The sequence below is a fragment of the Anthonomus grandis genome, chromosome 3 (genome assembly GCF_022605725.1).
Source record: "Anthonomus grandis grandis chromosome 3, icAntGran1.3, whole genome shotgun sequence".
NCBI classification, from domain to species: domain Eukaryota; kingdom Metazoa; phylum Arthropoda; class Insecta; order Coleoptera; family Curculionidae; genus Anthonomus; species Anthonomus grandis.
The window spans coordinates 17,305,660-17,325,299 of NC_065548.1; the positions used below are offsets into that span (position 1 = coordinate 17,305,660).

Consider the following 19,640-nt stretch of genomic DNA (forward strand, 5'->3'; position numbering starts at 1 on the left):
CTTATTTAAAGCTTGTCTAGTGTTCTGATTGTGAGATATGATATGCAAGTAGTGTGGATTCTTACATAGAAGTCTAACCACTGCTTTCAAGTATTAATTTTATGAACCAAAAATTATTACACGTTATTCTAATTCTGTATAAAGGCATTTTTGAAATAACCAAAAGAATGGAAATTATAATAAAAAACAAATAAAAATGTGTTCTGGTAACAATTTATAGAAGTCTGCATATTTACTACTTATATATAGAATTATTTTTGTACACTAGTTGTAAATCTGCAGGTTTTGTTTTATTTTCCCAATTTTCTTTAAAAACTTTGAATGTCTCTCAAAGTTTTAGTGTGCGGATCATTATGGTCATATTCCATCCATACTATGTCGCTTTTAATTTCAAGGAACTTCGAATCAGAGAGTACATGCACCTTTGCACTTCTCTTTGCTTTTGTGATTATGGCAAACTCTCGGTCAGAAGGCAAAACGCTGAGACCTGAGGACAGAAACTTTTGGTTAATCTCAGTAAAATATCTACATTTTGCAAGATATTTGTTAGTAGTTGTTACTTGTCATAAAGGTGATAACCAGTTATTATTTTGCCCTATTTTGTCACAATCGGACCAAACTATGATAACTTGCGATCCTCTACATCTAATAGTTTTTTATAGATTATTGAAACATACTTGATCATGCAAGATGCTATCTTTCTAGAGCCTCTTTCGGTGATGCACTCGTACCCGAAGTGCATAACCGCTTTGCTAGTTCCCATATTATCTATAATAAAGTTATAGCAGCTAAGTTGCCTCTGGTAGAATATATCTGAGTGCGATAATGCCAGGCAAAATAGAATTTTCTGCATATCAACCGAAATGACAACAATAGATGAGTTATTAATTTAACTATGTCCGCTTTAAGTTCTTGATATGTCAAAGAGGCTCTACTTTGTATTTTTTACCTGTTTTATTTTTTTTCCTGTGATTTGTTGTATATATAACTTAGTTGTATATAGAATTGACCACATATTTAACAGCTATCTGATCTAGGAGGATTAAAACGTAAATTCATTTGCTTAAAAACTGTATGAAAAGACGTTTTACTAACTCACATATTAGGACTTTCAGTTTAGAAACATAGTTACATTTTTGAAAAAAATCATTTATAATTAATAAGCATTATACTTAGAAATATGGATAAGTAGAAATTTAATCAGAAAGCCTATTAATTAAATATGCTTTCTGTATTTTACCTCGAGAATAGTGTGACTATTGCCTTGGAAATTTGTTGACATGTTCCATAGCTAAGCTCCTACTTTCCTGTAGAATCGCCTTTAGTCTGTTATGATACTTGCCCCTCTGATCTGTAGGAATATGAACACCGAGTTTGAGTTTGTCTTGTAAGTTTAAATTAAAATCGTCAAGTAACATAGTTTTGCATACTTTCTTGCCATTTAAGAAGTACATAAAAGAACACTTGTTTTTGGTTCCTCCATTCTGATACATTTTTTTAGAAATGGCGACTGCTCTTCATATGAATGTGAATAGAAGAACTTGGATATATTCTTTCTCATATTAAGGCTGAAATTTGCGACATATGTTTACCTTTAGAAAAAATAACCTTTATATTAAATCTATATAGAGATGTATGGAAAATTAATATATATTTTTTTTTATTTCTACTTACATGTGTAGGAGAGGTCTTGGCAGGAACTAATGTTTTTGTACTGTATGCAAGACTTAAATACTAATTTTTTTAGATCTCTCCTTCCAAGTTTCTATATTTATCAGCCTGGTATTTTTTCCGATTTATTGAGTCTATGAATATCAGTAGGTGAAAACCAAACACTCTTGGATTTTTCTTTCTAGTTTTCATCCATAATGTAATCAAACTACACACACTACAGCGTAAATAATATTACAAATGAAATAAATAATAACTATTAGCACTGTGCCATAAAACAGAACCACTTGGTTCTGACGATCCGCACTTAAAGCTGATCTCACATAGATCGGTGTTCCGACTTGAACATTTCTTTTCACACTAGCTGTATTCGCATACTTGCCCCATCTATTGGTACATCAAATATTATTAATTAATAATTAATTCATTAATAATATTATTGTAAAGTTAGTAAGAGCGCTTTAGGGTTATGTATGCGGTATTTTTTAATAACTTCTGAACCAGTTTTAGTGGCGGGGTGCTTAGGTCGCCGACAGGGCAGTATTTAGATGGACCAAAATAATGGGGTATCACTTTATTAAGTTTAACACACTGAATTAACCGGGATGCTGCTGTTCCTGGAAAAACTGGAGCGTTGCAAGTGTCGGGGACCGGGATACCCCACATTTGATATTGCTTACTTATATGGTACCTTTGCTGACTAAATATGTTGATGAATTAGGCTTATGAACATTATTGATAATATTGTATGTATTTTTATTTTATGAATTTTTGGAGAAATTTTTTGTGTTTGTATGTAGTTTTTTATGCCCAATAAGGATTATTATTATCAACAAACATCATATTTAGTGGAATGTAGTCCGTTACTCAAAGCAAAACTTGAATCTTAATAATTTGTAACATAGACCATTATTGGTGCGAGTGAATGAGATATAATAAAAGCAATCCTCAAAACTAACTATATTACCTACCTTCAATTTCTCACTTAAAGAAATGTAGTTTTCCGAGAAAACTACATTTCCAACCAATTGCTACATATAGTGATTTCTCTACTGTGATAAGCAGCTATTTTCTAATGCTTCTGGATTATTGACTAACGTATGATAGCTTGAAGAAAGTATACTTTAGCCGATGAATAACAATTGGCGTTCCATTATATGAAATATCTGAATAAAGCTATGATAAAATTTATTTTTAATGACTTGTTTGAATATTATTAGCCTAAAAATATTAGTTTAAGAAAAAACTAATCATTGCACTAGCCGTTAGTGCTCTGTGTAAGAGACGTCCGCAAATAAATTCTTCTGTCATTGACAAATAACCAATTTTATCCAATCCGATATATGAAATATTAAGATATCAGGAGCACCAAGGAAAGCTATCAAGGAAATATACTCTAGCCGATGAATAATAATTGACGTTCCATTATTAATTCTAAATTAACAAAAATGACTTGATTTTTTCATTACATATTTTTCTAGAAAAACAACTCGATTCTAAAGTATTCTAAAATTCTAAAGTATTACTTAATCGAAACGTAATTTCTAAAAAAAATCAATTATATAAAATTAATGATTGTGGGCCAAATACAAAACTTGTAAAAGTTGCTTCAACCAATTTTTTTCTGAAATCAGGCGTAAAAGAAATTAAAGAAATAATAGCCAACTTTCCCTTTTTTGCTATATACTTTCAGAATAGTTATTTTCCGGTTCCAAAAATGCAATTAAATTTTGCAAAAACAACTTCATAACCACAAAACGCCAGTTTTCTAGTAGTGTATATTTTATGGCTACCGATTTAACAATCTCGTTTTAAAGTAAAATTTTGTAAATAACAATCATTTTTCGCCAATAATTTAATTTCCGAATAAAACAAGTCCAAGGTTATTTAAAATATATGCAAACCTTCTAAATAAACATTTTAGCTCGTTCAGTCTAGACGCCTCTATTAAATGAATAATCCCATGATTCTGACATGTAGAGTTTCACATGCAATGTACGTACATAGGAAACTCGAATTACATAGTAATTTATTTCCAATAATGGGTGACATACACAAAAGGGATAAAATCAATCATTCAAGCATGCAGACAATATATTGACAAGGGCTTTTAAGGGCAATTTTTTTAATTATCACCAAAATTTCAGATTCTGATGAGTTACGGGCATTGTTTTTCGATTCGTTGACACTGCTTGGACCGGTGGCGGTTGAAAGGCGATTTATCAAAATTTTTGTCCCTTAAAAGGCTGGATATTAAAATCTCATCATTTGTTTTTTTATTACAATGGGCGGACAGTTCAATGGAGAATTAATGGCTTATTGTTTTTTTTTTTTACAAAAGCTTTATTTTTAGAAGGAATTACAGGTTTTTAAATAATAGATTTAATGAGAAGAAATATCTGAATAACGCTATGATAAAATTTATTTTTAACGACTTGTTTGTATATTATAAGCCCAAAAATATTAGTTTAAGAAAAAACTAATCATTGCACTAGCCGTTAGTGCTCTGTATAAGAGACGTCCGCAAATAAATTTTTCTGCCATCGACAAATAACCAATTTTCTCTAATCCGATATATGAAATATTAAGATATCAGGAGCACCTGTATAGCTTCCGGTAACATATTTTGCCGACATTTCGTGGAAAGATAAGGCTTTTCGTATTTTCGATGGTCTGTCAGTTTTAGATATTGGCAGTGGTACAGCAACAAGAGCCAAGTTGATGCGAAGTAGTGAAGGATAGCAGTAAATTAGACTCAAGGTGCATTCTTGTTTTAAGGCGAGAAATACTAATCATTATTTTGTTCTATTTGGCTTACTGCTGGTCTAATAAAATTTTATTTGTTTATAGATCTTCTTAATTATTACTGTTTATGTATTGGAAAGCAATAATTCCTTGGTATTTATATATTAAAAATAATATAACAAAAAATTATGGATACATTTTTAGAGAGTCATATGACCGATATATATAATAAGAAAAATCTAGAAAAAAGTGAAGGTTATATAATCACAAGCAAGAAAGATTTGAAAAAACAAGAACGCTAGGTTAGGGTTGAGGCAGGAAGCACATATAAATATACAATTTTTGGTAAAATCTTTAAAATTGTGAAACTTGCAAGAATTCTGAATGTAAATTTAGGGGCAGAGATCTTAACGGTACAGTAAACCAGGTTATGATCTGTAAAGTTAACATTAGGCTCGTTAGGCTCTTAAGTTGACATTTCTAAGGTCTACTGACACAAATAGGATCGAGTAGAGACTGACTTAAAGGAGTGATGTTCGTCGATTCTTCGATAAATTAGCTTAAGCCAAAGGGATTTAAGCATGGATCTAATGGGTTTGATAAATTAAAGTGGTTAACGTTATCTCCCAAAAGAATAAATTCATCCACCATTGGTATCATATTGGAGAGAATGTTATCTTATTTGTCAATTGTAGCAGTGATATTACAAGGAGGTCTATAAATAGTTAGGTACTATAATATATGTCTTTTCGTTAGTATTTATTTTTAAGATATGATATTTTAATTTCTTCATCTAGTGGAAATATTCACTAGGAAAAAAAATACATACGGGCATATACAGGGTGTTTAAGATAATAATAAACTGCAAGGGGACATCGAATTTCTCGAATCTCGGAAACAGTAGGAGTGCGAGGTCGAGGTCGGTTAAATTGGAGAAAAGCTGCGCAATCGGATCTTTAAATAAATACAGTTTCAACCATTTTAAAATTGCGAATAGTTCCGGAGATATCCGGAAAAAAAGCGAAATTTGCCAAAATAGTTTTTATTTTTCACCAGCATTATTTTAACAGATACCAAAAAACCGAAGGCAGTGTTTGATTGCCACTTTTTGGGCTTTAAAACGTGAAGTATACATAGTTTAAATCCAACGTTTCGTCTCTGAGTTATCATCATCAACTTTTATTTTTTCTGTCTATAAAAGTTTATTTAATGACAATTACAACGATGTATTGCACCTAATATTTAAATAAGTTTTATGGTCACTTTTTATGAAAATGACAATCTTTAAAATTCAAGAGAGAGATTCATGTAAGCCTATCTTTATAAAACAAAAAATATTAACATTAACCTCAATGTATATATTAGACTATGTTTTGTTTGTCAAAAATAATGAGGATCTTTTTAGTGAATCAAATCCAAGACATAATTATGATACAAGAACGAGGAATGACCTGGTTACTCAAAGATATAATTTTTCCTGTCTTCAGAAAATGTAGAATTTTGTATTGGAAAGATTCTAAGTAGCCTACCAAAAGAGTGTGCTTTAACACTTAAAAATTTTTCATTAAAAATACTTTCTATTTTGTGGAAGACTTTATGATAGCTTGTGAGAGTTGTTTTTTGCTCATCATGATTGAGTAATATAATTGTTTTTATGTATTTTTTAGATGCAAGTATTAGTTCTTTATCTGTAAAGTATATTTAATTTTAAGTAAAGAAATTTATCTTCTTATTGTTGGGTCATTTGTTCTCTTATTGACATTGTTCTACGCTCTTACGGGCATTTGTATTTTGAATATAATAAATAATATTATTATTATTAGTATTATTATTACTATTATTATTATTATTATTATTATTATTATTATTATTATTTTTAACCTTTACTACCTTTTTACCCTTTTAATACTTAGTTCTAAAAGTATCTAAATCGGCGTTTTGCAGGTCAAGAAAATTTTCATTATCTACATCTGAATAAAGAAAACCGATCCGTCGCCCATCATACAGTGAGGACGCGCAAGTTAGAACAATTTCGTTTAAAATTCAGGGGTGTGTTCGAGAAAAAAAACACCTACATTCTGATTTTTTGTCGCGATTTTTTCGACGATAATTTCATGTATACACGGTAGACCAAAAATGAGCTACGACAATCAACTTAATTTTTTTAACTAGAATAATCCATTTTCTATTTTATTTTTGAATTCTTTATAAAATTTTAGGTATATTTTGTATATATCATGTCCTATACCTCAATATTTTTTAAGAAATTTGCGATTAAGTTTTTTATAAATGACCATGAACTTTTGGAACAGTTTATAAAAAAAACAAAACAAAAAAATTAAAATAAATATTCAAATAGTTGACCGTTAACTTCCTGACAGTAACCAAGTCCATATTCAAATTCTTGTAATACTTAACTTATTGTTTGAGGCTCGATTTGTTGTATTTCGGCTTTAATTGTATTTTTTAATTTTTCTAAACTTTCAGGGTTATCAAAATAAACTTTAGATTTTAGATAACCCTATAGATAAAAATCCAATGGGGTTAATTCTGGCGACCTTGCTGGCTATTTAATAAAGTCCCCCCCTTCTAATCCATCTAATTGGAAAAATGTTGGTAAATTAATCTCGTACTGTTCGCGAAGAGTGTGGGGGACGCCATCCTATTAGAACCATATCGAATCTGCCGGTATAAATAACTAGGTACTATCTAATTTTGAAGCAACTCTAAATATTTTTCAGCATAAGTGCGCTCTCATTAAAATAGGAACCCACAATTTACGTGCCCACAATTCCTGCCCATACGTTTAACTTCTTGGGAAATTGTGTCTGATTTTCCTTACTCGAAATAACAAAAATTTTGCCAATTCAGAATTTCTTTAAGAAGATTCTTAACAGAATCATTAAAAAAAACTTGCGTCGTCGGAAAAAAACAATCTTACTTAAAAATTGTGGGTTTGCATTACATGTATTCATCATTATTTCGCAAAACTCTATTCTGCAGATGTGATTATTTTCAATAAGCGCCCGAATTAAATAAATTTTATATGGATGCCATTTATTACTATTAAAATATTTTAGAACACATGATTTACTAACCGACTGATCTGCAGCAACTTGTCGAGTTGATTTATGTGGATTTTCTTGTAAATCGAGCAAAATATCTAATTGTCTATTTTATAGAAGCATGGGACGGTCCAGATCAAATTTGTCTTTAACTTAACTAATATCTCTAAACTTTTTTTCAATTTTGCTTACTACCGAATTACTTATTACCGAGGTACCTATTGTTAAACAGATCGCTTCGAACAGATCGAAACTTCGGCCTGTGTTCGAGTCTTATCGCCATATCCTACCGTCTTCAAAATTTCAATTCTTTGTTTTTCAGTTAAACGCGAGATTATACTGTTTTGACAAGGTGTCCAGAATCAAATATACCCGTTAAAAAACTATGAAAAAAATTGTTTTGCTCAAATGACCCAAATAATTGCAAATTTATTTATAATGTTAGTATTAGGAATACGACATGGTATACAAAATATACTTAAAATTCTATGCAGAATTCAAAAATGGAATAAAAAATAGAGTTTCCATTTAAAAAATAGAAGTTGATGATCATTGCTTATTTTTGGTTCACCCTGTATACATGAATTCATCATCAAAAAAATCGCAACAAAAAATAAAAATCGACGTGTCCGAGCGTTTTTTTAGAACACACCCCTGAATTTTAAATAAATTTGTGCCAACCTGCGCGTCCTCACTGTATAGTTAATGCTTGTATTAAGAGGGCGGTAAAATCCTTCTACTGCATTTTTTTATTTGGTAAAAAGACTTTTTTGATATTTTAGAGTCCTGCAGTGATAGAAAAATAAAATTGCACGACATCAACGTTCCATAAGCGTAAAGCAGGAGATTTCCTTTAATACTTTCTGAAACGTGTCCAGCTTTAAACAGTTTAAACCTAGCATTTTTTGAGATTTTAGAGTATCTCTAAAAGTGATGGATCATCTATAACAACACAAAATAAGAATATCACGATAGTAAATAAATATTAATTAAAAAATTACTTTATATTTAGATTTCCAGTCATAAAACGAGTAAAGTTCTTGCAGTAAATCAAATTAAATGGCAAATTACTGTCATCTACATATGGGTAAAACTAAACCTTTTACACCCATATGCTTTATTAATAAATTAGCCCGCGCCACCCCCGCACTTCAAGTCCAGTTGACCGTTCCCGATATCATGTCCGGGCCACGATCCCAACTTCAGCAGCTTTAAAAGCTTCGGGCTTTCAGATCCCGTTCACGCGCTCTCGCTGAAAGTCGCGTTTTCAGCGAAACACGTGAACAACGAGAGCCGTTTTGTCATTCTTGATTCGCGTCTTTTTCGACGAACTTGTAATCGGACTATCGTAAGGGTTGATAAAGTGACCGCGTAATTAAATGGCGCGAGTGTTGTTGGTATTATTGTTTTGTGGCGTTTATGGGGTGTTTGTTTGGGGGGCAACGGCTAACTTCAGGGGAGACCCGGGGGAGTCGTCGTGTCAACCGGACAAGTTGACTGTTTATAAAGTTGTGTTGCACACGTTCTGGAGCAGAGATAGTTTCCCTAAACATTATCCGGATTGGAGGCCTCCAGCTTCTTGGTCCAAAGTTTTCGGTATGTTTATTTTGTATATGTTTATTTTAATGAAACTATAGTTACTTCATAACTTAAATATTATTAAGTTTTCTTATAATTTAAATTAAGATTATTATACAAAATATATTTTTTCTAATGAATACTAGTTTAATTTTACCTTTAATGATGGTGTAATTTACGGTTTTTGGCCATTTAATTACAAGAAAGTTCAAACATTTCATTAATAGATATGTTACAAAAAATAAAACACTATGTTAAAACCTCAAGAATAGGCAGTTTTTAAATATTCCTTTAAATTCAACCAAAAATTTATATTTTTTTTCTTTAATTTTATTGTCAATTGCGTTTTCTGAAATAAAAAGCTTCTATACAAGATGCCTCAGGTAGAAGCTATGGCGTCAACATTATATATTTTTTTAATAGAACAACCTGTATATTTTGACGTGTTACAATTTTATGATATATTTTGATACTTTTTGTATCGCAGACTATATGCCTAAAGTCAAGGGTTTGTTAAATATGACGTAACTAATAAAACATATGAAATTAAAACATGCAAGTTTATTCTAGATTTATTGCAACTAATGTTTAATTTGTTGTCCATTTGACTCAATGCGTCCTTTGCAATGAAAATTTTGGTTACAGGGTATCTCAAGTAAAAACTATGATTGTATAATTGCCATATTAGTTATCATTTCACTAGTCATAAAGTATTAAATGGACTCAGATTGTCAATCCAGCTCAAATAAATGCATGTATAAGTAATACTGTTAAAATTCGAGGCGGTTTAACAATTCACTGTCAGGATGATAAGTCTCTACAAACTCTCGAATCAAAACTAGATGTCACCGTGGGAAGAAAGTATAGGATCAATGAAGCTCGCAAATATAATCCCAGGTTAATAATTAGGAAAATAGGACTTGAAGGTTTGGATACCCCTGAAGAAATAATTAATAATATTTTGAAGCTAAATGACATTACCGAGTTTGATTTTTCTGATATAAAGTTTGTGACCAAGTTGAGACAACAGAATGTTAACAGTATTGTCTTGGAGGTTTCTCATGGACTACATAACATTTTGCTGTAAAAGGGTTCCGTTTTTGTAGCATGAAGAAAATCAGTTATAAATGATTATATTGGACTTAACAAATATCAAATGTTATAAGTGCTGTGCTTTTGGTTATATGGAAAAAGACTGTAAAGAAAAAAACATAACTTGTCCCAAATGTTGTAGTAGTCATTAACTAATAGAATCTAACTCAGAAGTGGCAAGTGTTAACCGTTATAAACAAAATATCACTGCCAGGTTACAGATTTAACAGGAGAGATAGAGAGAATAGAGCTAGTCGAATAGAGTAGGCGTCTGACGTAAACACGTCAGAGCAAATCTAACATGCGAAATCATAACAAGTAATGTATTTAATGTAAATTTTAAATTTTTGCTTCTGGATATTAAAGTTGGTATATATAAAATAGTCTTAATAGTAATAAATCGTCCTTCAAATACAAAAGTCTCAGAGATCTTGAGTTTTCTAAACGAAGTCGTTCCTTATGTTTTGGCAAGTTCTGATTATTCTGTAATTACTGATGATTTAAACGTGGACCTTCTTAGACTAAAATCACTATTTAATACTTTATATACTTACAGCCATTGTCACTTGATTAGCGAACCTACTAAAATTTCTAATAGGTCACCTTATAATTATTGAGCGAGATAAGGCACTGTCCAAATATAAAAAAAAAGAAAACAGTTGAAAGTTGGAATCACTATAAGGAAATGCGTAACTTTGCAGTGGCATCTATGAGAAGGGAGAAGGTTGCCTGTCTGGAATATTTAGAAAAAACTAAATACTCCAAAAACTTCTGGCAAGGCCTGCGTAATTTGAATATTAAGACTCTATCTAAAGTAATTGCAGAGCTTCCTCCTACCTTATGTGATGCCAATGCAATAAATAACTACTTTATTAATATTTTTAACTAGCTGAATGCCTGCGACGTTGCTCGCGTGGAATTTGAAAGTAACAGAAAAGTTCTACTGAAGGACTCCTTTGTAAAGAACTTTTTTTATTTTGGCTTCTCGTATTATGTAAAAATATCAATTTTCAACGCTATAAGTTTAAAATAAAAGAATTTTCGTAGAAGAAGTTTTCAACCCATTTTACCCCTTCAGAGTGGCGGAATTTTCAAGAATCTGTTCAAATCAAATCAAAATGAAATTAAATTCAAAAAGTGTTTTGCAGCTTTTTTCCGAAAAGCAATGAATTTAAGGATAAAAAAAAGATGGTAAAATCTTAAGGGGTGGTTTTAACCCCTAAAAAAGCAAAAAATTGAAATTAGGTAAAAAAATAAAATAAAAATGACGTGTTTTACCGTTTATTACATAAGTACTTAGTTTTGAAGCTATGATACATAAGGAGTGGTTTCAACCCCTTCTCGATAGAATGTCAAAAATCCCTTTTTAGTGGACGTCTACATCACCATAGGAATGTTGTCCCCAAATTTCATATTTCTAGGTTTTACCGTTTGGGCTGTACGTTGATTATCAGTTAGCACAAGTCTTTTTATATATAAAGATACGTCTAACAACTGCCGAAATAGAATTAATTACTACTCTAGCAACAAATTTTCCGATCAAACCTTTACTTTTGTCTTAGTTAATCAAGATACCGTTTATGAAATATTTCGAAATATCCGGTCAAATGCCTCAGATTGCGATCGCATTTTGTTACAAATGTCATTTGTCTGCCACAGATTATTGACCATATAACAAATATCATCAATTCTTGTTTAGAATCAATTTAGAATAAATTTTTGCCCCATACCCAAAATATATAATCCCGAATCCCCACAGGACTTACGCCCTATAAGTTTATTGCCAATCATATCAAAGGTCTTGGAAAGAGTTGTCTATGCACAGTTGTCACTTTATATTACTGATAATAACATACTTCCAACTAAACAGTCTGGTTTTAGAGAAGGATTCAGTACTGTATTTTTTGAATATAAAATTATTTAAAAGGATGTCAAATGTATGTAATGAGTCTACGAATACATACCACTACGCTCCTCTTCCCTCTATCAGGGTGCTTAGTTATATTACCAATTTTCTTAAACTTGGCATCCCCTATTTAGCTTAGTAGAAAAACTTATTTGTTTTATGAATAAAATATCACGTTTTGATTTAAATATGAAGTTAAGCTGTGGTTTAATTAAGGTTGGGCCTTTTATTTATGATATAATTTAAAGCAAAAAAAAATTAATCCGCAATTTTTTACTCATACGCTTGTACAGCGTATGATTAACATGAATACCCACATAAATATTGCAGAAATATAATGATTTTATGTAAATATTTTTAAACAGTCTTAATATTTAACATATTTCTTTAGAATATATTGTAGTTGTTACAATTTGTAATTGATGAATATCAAATTTGGAAAATTTCGAATAAAGTTAATTAGCTGAAAATCTTTTTTAACAAAAATAATGTCCTAATTTTAACATTAATAATGTCCATTTAGTACAACTGCCTTAATTCTATAGTCTTGCATAATATTTTATTATTGTTTGCAACTTTAGTGCACAAGTTGAAACCTAAAATATGATAGTACGATTTAATATGTATCTTTTGAACCGCGATTTTTTTTTGATTTCTCTATTTTTATATAAAAAAAATAGTATTTTGCATTATTTCTGAGAGATTTTAAGTACTAATAAAAATGTTTATGTCGCAATTTATGTTGAAATGTTTTAAACTGAAACTTTTAGAATACCTGTTGAGTATTAGGAGAACCTATAGGAGTTTTGAATAAAAAAAGAAGTTTTATAGTAGGAGGCCTTTGTGCTACAAAAACCGTTTTACTTAAAACTGTTATATGAGAAACGCTTTTTTTTATCTTAAAGTCCTTAAATAAGCTTACATATAAACTATCATAAACCCTTAATCCATAAATATGTTTTATCTTCAAATTCCTCAATATTAATATAAAAAATGCATATATTAAAGTATCAAATTAAATTGCTATTAAGCACTAATTGGATAGATTTTTGAAGTACATGAAATTACAGGCAGAAATATGTTTTCATTTCTAATAATTTTCTCTCTAAAAAATTTTGATTCATACAATTATTTAAAAATTTATTAAATTTAGAGAAAACAGCCTAGTCAATAATGTACTGCTTGATCTTAATTAATAGTGACATTAAACTTAATAGTAGGTACCTGTAGAAATTGTAACAAATGACAAATCCTCAAAGAATACTTAATATCATAAAATTGACAAATTCTTTTTTCGTTTGTCTAACCCAGTGGTATCAAAATGTTAGCACGTTTTTTAATTTGGAATATATATTCAAAAAACTAAAATTCTTCCTCTACTCGAACAGAATCAATACCAAATATTTTAATAAAATTCCTTAAGAAACATAGGCCGAATATTGACGGTATGTTCCCTAAACGATCTATGTAAACTTATTAAAACTAAAAACTTTGCCACAATATGGTCACAAATTACAGAAACCCTACAACAACAATATTTGCAGGTTAAATATTGCTCCATACTAAATCAATGCTAGTATTAACTTTAAATAAATCAAACCAGAGATGGTAAATAGATAATAATATATTTAATATTTATTTTATATAAATTGAGTATTATACAACGTGACGGATCGGTTAAATTGGAAAATTTAAAGTTCAGATCACGGTATCATTCGGTACCACTCTAAGGAATCTAGGGTTTAATGAATTCCACTCAAGGCAATTTTTGATCATGAATACTGTTTTTATACCGGGTGGCGCATCGAAAACGAAACAGAGCCAATTACGGGCAATCCATTAACTTTTTAAAAAAGCGCTCGGACCCGTCGATTTTATTTTCGAGGGGGACACTTAATAATCACAAAATCACTTTCCCACCTACAACCCCCTAAGCGGGGGTGGCACTACCCCTAAAATCTTAAATGGGAAGGGGGGTCGAGTGATACCTCATTGGAAAGGTCTTTTAATTCTCTTTATAAGGGTGTACTTGGTTTGACGCAATTTAAGTAAGTACTTTTTAAAATGTTCGCATTTAAACCTTAAAAGGTAATTTTCAATATTTTTACTTTATCATAGACTACTAAAGGTACTTTTAAGAAAAACAATGCCAGGCAGTAGGACAAAACCATCAAGTATTATGAAATTATGAGACAAAAAATGAGATAGCTCTATCATATTACAGAATATTTTGACTTTAAGTCTAGTCATTCAAAAAATTATCGCAAAAATAGATTTAAAAAGAATTTGCTTAAGTGTTAGCTTATAATAAATGTTCAAAATGGCCACCTTTATTCTCCATATAATAAAAAAGATTTTGCTCAAAGCGTTGTCGCACGTTCTGCAATACTTCAGGCGTGATTTGAAGACACTCATTTACAATTCTGCCTTGTAAATCTTCTAACGAAGTGGGTTCAGTCTCATAAACTTTGCTTTTTAAGTGACCCCAAAGAAAAAAGTCTATAGGTGATAGATTCGGCGATCGTGGAGGCCATTCAATAGCACCTCTTCTTTCAATCTAACGTCCTGGAAACGTCCGATCCAAATATTCTCGCACGAATAACGTATAATGTGGTGGGGCACCATCCTGCTGAAACATCAATCCTATCAATCCTATCCTCATCGTATCTGTCATTTTGAGTTTCAATTATAGCTGTCAATGCTGGATCAATGGCTGGACCAACTAAATTATCACCAAAGATACCAGCCCAGACATTTAACTTTTGTGGGTATTGGGTGTGTACCTCACGATACACTCTAGGATTATTGTCGGACCAATATCGGCAGTTATGACGATTGACCAAGCCATTCAGGAAAAAAGAGCTTTCATCAGAGAAGCTCGTATTAAACAAAAAATTTGGGTCATTAATAATTCGTTCACTCATAATTTCACTAAATTGTGATCGCCGATCGAAATCATCTTCATTCAGCTCTTGCACAAGATGTATTTTGTACGGATGAAACTTATGAGCTTTTAGAGTTCTTTGGATACTACGTCGACTAATACCTGTGACAGTTTCCAATTGACGGGTACTTAATATAGGATCTAGATTAATATGCCCTAGTACAGCCACTTCCATACCTTCATTCCTTACGGGATTTTTAATATTGCGTTTGCGATTCGCCACTTATTCAGTTTCTCGAAATTTGGAAACAAGCTCCAATACATACTTTCGCTGCACCTTGCTGTTTTCATGTCGCTTATTAAATAATTCCGCCGTTCTATTAGCACATTGATTATTTCCAAATAATAATTCAATTATTTCAACTCTTTCTGCTGTTGTATGCACCATTTTTATTTTTAAAAACGGGTAATATGGGTAAGTCCCGCACTATAAATCACCTTTTTAACAGCGTACTACATTTAGAATAAATTGAGAATAATTCAATTTTTAGTTTTGGTCAACAAGAAAATTTTACAAATATTTGTAAAATTTTTTGGCTGATCCGTTCTCGTACCTGTCGTAAATAAATTAATATTAATACCAACGTGGTTTGTGATTGAGATAGTGAACTAAAGCAAATTCTTTTTAAATGTATTTTTGCGATAATTTTTTAAATGTCTACACTTAAGGTCAAAATATTCTGTAATATGATAGAGTTATCTCATTTTTTGTCTCATAATTTCATAATACTTGATGGTTTTGTCTTACTGCCTGGCATTGTTTTTCTTAAAAGTACCCTTAGTAGTCTATGATAAAGTAAAAATATTGAAAATTACCTTTTAAGGTTTAAATGCGAAAATTTTAAAAAGTACTTACTTAAATTACGTCAAACCAAGTACCCTTGTAAAGAGAATTTAAAGACCTTTTCAATGAGGTATCACTCGACCCCCCTTTCCATTTAAGATTTTAGGGGTAGTGCCACCCCCGCTTAGGGGGTTGTAGGTGGGAAAGTGATTTTGTGATTATTAAGTGTCCTCCTCGAAAATAAAATCATGGACTGCCCGTAATTGGCTCTGTTTCGTTTTTTTTGCGGTATAAATATTTAGACCTTGAGTTATGTTCTACAATTCTGGCATACTGTCTTATTAGGCAGAACATATCATCATTCCACTTTAGTTTAAGTCTTGGACTTCTTTCATATTTTAAGGAATTTATTGCTTTTTTTATTTAGTACAAAGATATTTTGTAACTTCGCATTAGGCATTACAGTAATTAAAATCTATTAAATTCTGGTTTTTGCAATCAGCTTAAAAAGGACTAAAAAGCCAACTTAGATAACTGCTGAAAAAATCGATCGATCTAGAGGTTAATTCTCCAATAGAACTCATGGTCTTCACATAAACATTCTCAAGTCCCAATTGAAAGGAATAGTAATAAAAGGAGTTATCACCATTATCATCATAATTAGATTAGTTGGACTCAATTAGCTCATATGGGGAAGCAAGTCGTTGACAATTGCTGATAATCGTCAATTAATACGAGGTTAATCATTCTTGTGGTCTTACTACATCTGCAATGATCTCCCAAAAATATTTTTTTTAAAGTTATGTTTATATGAATTACTTGTGCAAAATAAATTAAATTACCTACTAATAAAAATGCTCCAAATTATTTTTCTTCGCCATGTTCTAGAGAAACAAATAGTTGGGGTACAAATTAAACACAAAATTGAACAAATTATATTCATTTATTAATAAAACCTCCAAGGAATTCTTAAGTTTATCTCGCAGGAAATTTACACATTCTCTTTAAACCTATAACTGAATAAAAGCGAATTTCACAATTGTCTTACACGACACTCACGTTCACGTGCAGAAATGCTGTGTACACAGGTCCTAATTTCGGTAAATTTGAACAAGCCTATAAAACCTAATGAAGCTTTTATCTTGTTACGTCGACAAGCCCTTACAATGGCGGCAATAAGGATGAGATACTTTAGATATAGTGCCTCTTAATTACGAAATGCCTTTAGCTATTTTTAAGGCCAGAACAGCTAACTTCGTGGAAAAGTTAAACAGATACCTTTAATTAAAAGGTTAGCAAAGCATTCAGGGAAAAATACGAAAACTTGTTGATGTGGAGTAGGTTTTTTAGGAATATTTTTCTTTCAGAAAGTTAAGTATTGTATTTCTCTGGAATTTCTAAGGGTTTTTAAGCATAAAAGCTTTTTCAACATAATGTAGGAATCCTATTTAATTTTCTTTAATCCAAAGATTTTGTTTTATTAAGTTTCGTCATTATAGGCTCGTAATATTAAATAAGACGAACAAAACAAATCGCAAAATAATAATCCTTCATTTGAATACTCTGAATACATTTAAAATGGTGTCTCATCATATTTCTTTTAAAACAAAATAAATTATGAGGGGTTTGGATTTCTTTGCCCTGCTCCCAACAAGTTAAACTTTTCCAGACAAAGGAATTGGGGTGTAAGGGTAATCAATAAAATACAAATTCATGTATTTTTAATTTATTTAGAAAAAGAACTGCCTAAATTTTAAGTTGATTTCTTATTTGTTAATTTTAGGATTATTGAAAAGCTGGAAACATTTTTACACCTATTGTCATTAAACGAACCTATTTGCTTTTATTTAATTCAAATAGTTCAGTTTTAAATGTCGCCCTCCTAAAATATTATAAAATAATATTTTGCTAAAATATACTTTTAATATAAAATGATATTTTTTGCCTCTGTAATAAATGCCCAAACAATTACGACTTTACTAGACTTTTACCTAAGGGTATCACGAAAGGGTTGGCGCTATTATTATTTTAGTGTTAGGAAGTAGAACACTTAGAAAGTAACTCACCCTTTGAGAGCTTAAAACTCAAAATGGTAATTACGTCGCTTAGTATAGTTCGTATGTGGTTAAAACTTATAGTTTGGGTTATAATATTTATTTATGTAAAAGAATATATTTACCTAATGTTAGAAACAACGTTTTAAATTTTATAATGTGAAAATACGAATTTTGTTATATCTATAAATATTTTTAAAATGATAATTTACAATTTTTAATGCAGAAAATAGTAAAGATTTTATCGTTAAAGGTATTATGAAAATTACCAAGACACTATAAAATATTACCAAATAACATAAAAATCGCGTAAATTTTATATAGGTATCTAATTGTGAGTAATTTAAATTAACTAATCAAATAATCATGGATGTTTCAAAAATTTATAATATCCATCCTGTCGGAGATTATACTGATTGTATATATGTATATATGACCATATATTTTTATTTCGACACTGGTTCTATTTGATTTACTTTTAATTTTTCGTATATATGTTAAAGTTTATAATAATTACTTTGCACTAAACTTACAAACCGAAAACGCCATTTCGAGCCTGTACTATTTTATACTTACCTTTTTGCATCTCGTTTATTATTGACATCACAGAGAGGACTTAGTTTAATTGTTTCTTTTTCTACTGATCACGCCAAGAAATGAAGGTTGTTGGAAGGATGTTGTCTGTTAGTTTTTTAATTTTAAAATATATAAGAGATATGTATTACTTGATAGAGTTGTATTTCTATGCCTATGTATTTTTGTTTGTATATATTCCTATTTTAGGTACCTCTTGGCTCTTGATTCTTTGTTCTTAGTTACACCTTAACAGAATAGAAACGAAGTTAAGATAGCAACAGGCTGTATAAGGTTGTTTCATTAAACATGTTACCAGGAGGTGTGTGTGTGTTATTCTTAAATTCAAGCCCTTAGGATTCGAAACTACGTAACATCAATAATACAGTAATTTTCTTGGACTATAAATTATATACTTGTATAAGAAAATTTTGTGCAACCGTTACGACCTATATGCATGCTGTTGATAGATTTTGATAAAAAAATTGACTCATTTTATAATCAGTGCACTAGGTCAGAGTAACGGCTTCACGGGTGTAGAAATTTGATTTTCGCACATGCTGTAGACCTGTAGTATTTTTTGTTGTACAACTATCCATTTAGTTTTAATCCAATTCATATTTGTAAGAATAGTTTACCTCCTTGGTTTTAGATACCTTAATTCATGGCTTAAAGCATGGCCGTTAGGTGGCGCAACAGAATAAACTGTGTCGAATTAAGTGTTTGTGACGCCATCTAACAGTCCTGCTTTAAAGTGAATTAAAGTAATACAAATTGATCAATCCAGGTCACGTGACATTTGACAGGCGGCCATGTTAGCTGAGGGGCAAACAATTATTTTCATTTCCATTGTGTTCTTATGTGCTTCATGTGATTTTGTTCTGCTTCTTTGTGCTTTTTTGGGTGTTCGAACTTTGTTTTTTAGTTAAAAACGTTGTAATTTCTAAAAATGTTTAACAGAGGATATTATGAAACCCTAACTGGGGACGTAAAGCGGCGTTATGACCAGAAAATTGGGATTATAAACAATATTGACCCCTACCAATTGGGACCTGGTGATTGTAATATTAATGTGAGGGAGCTTCTCATTGTTACCATCATTGATTTGGTTTCCTATCTTGTGTTTACACATAGTTTTTACACTGGAGAGCAATTGAAGGCAATGAAAAGCTTGCAAGCATATAAATTTGCTGAATCTGGTGCGGTGTTAAATATTTTAGCCAATCAT

The 19,640-nt window shown here is 30.8% G+C and overlaps 1 protein-coding gene across 1 annotated transcript in view; it reads left to right on the forward strand.

Moving 5' to 3' along the window:
• The first annotated feature begins 8,704 nt into the window (after positions 1 to 8,704).
• The window catches only part of LOC126733831 (uncharacterized), a 386,442-nt gene continuing 375,506 nt past the window's right edge, over positions 8,705 to 19,640 (forward strand). The window contains exon 1 of the mRNA XM_050437246.1: positions 8,705 to 9,077. Within this exon, the coding sequence (XP_050293203.1) occupies positions 8,861 to 9,077 (217 nt within the window). The 5' untranslated portion in view covers positions 8,705 to 8,860. The remainder of the gene's footprint in view (positions 9,078 to 19,640) is intronic.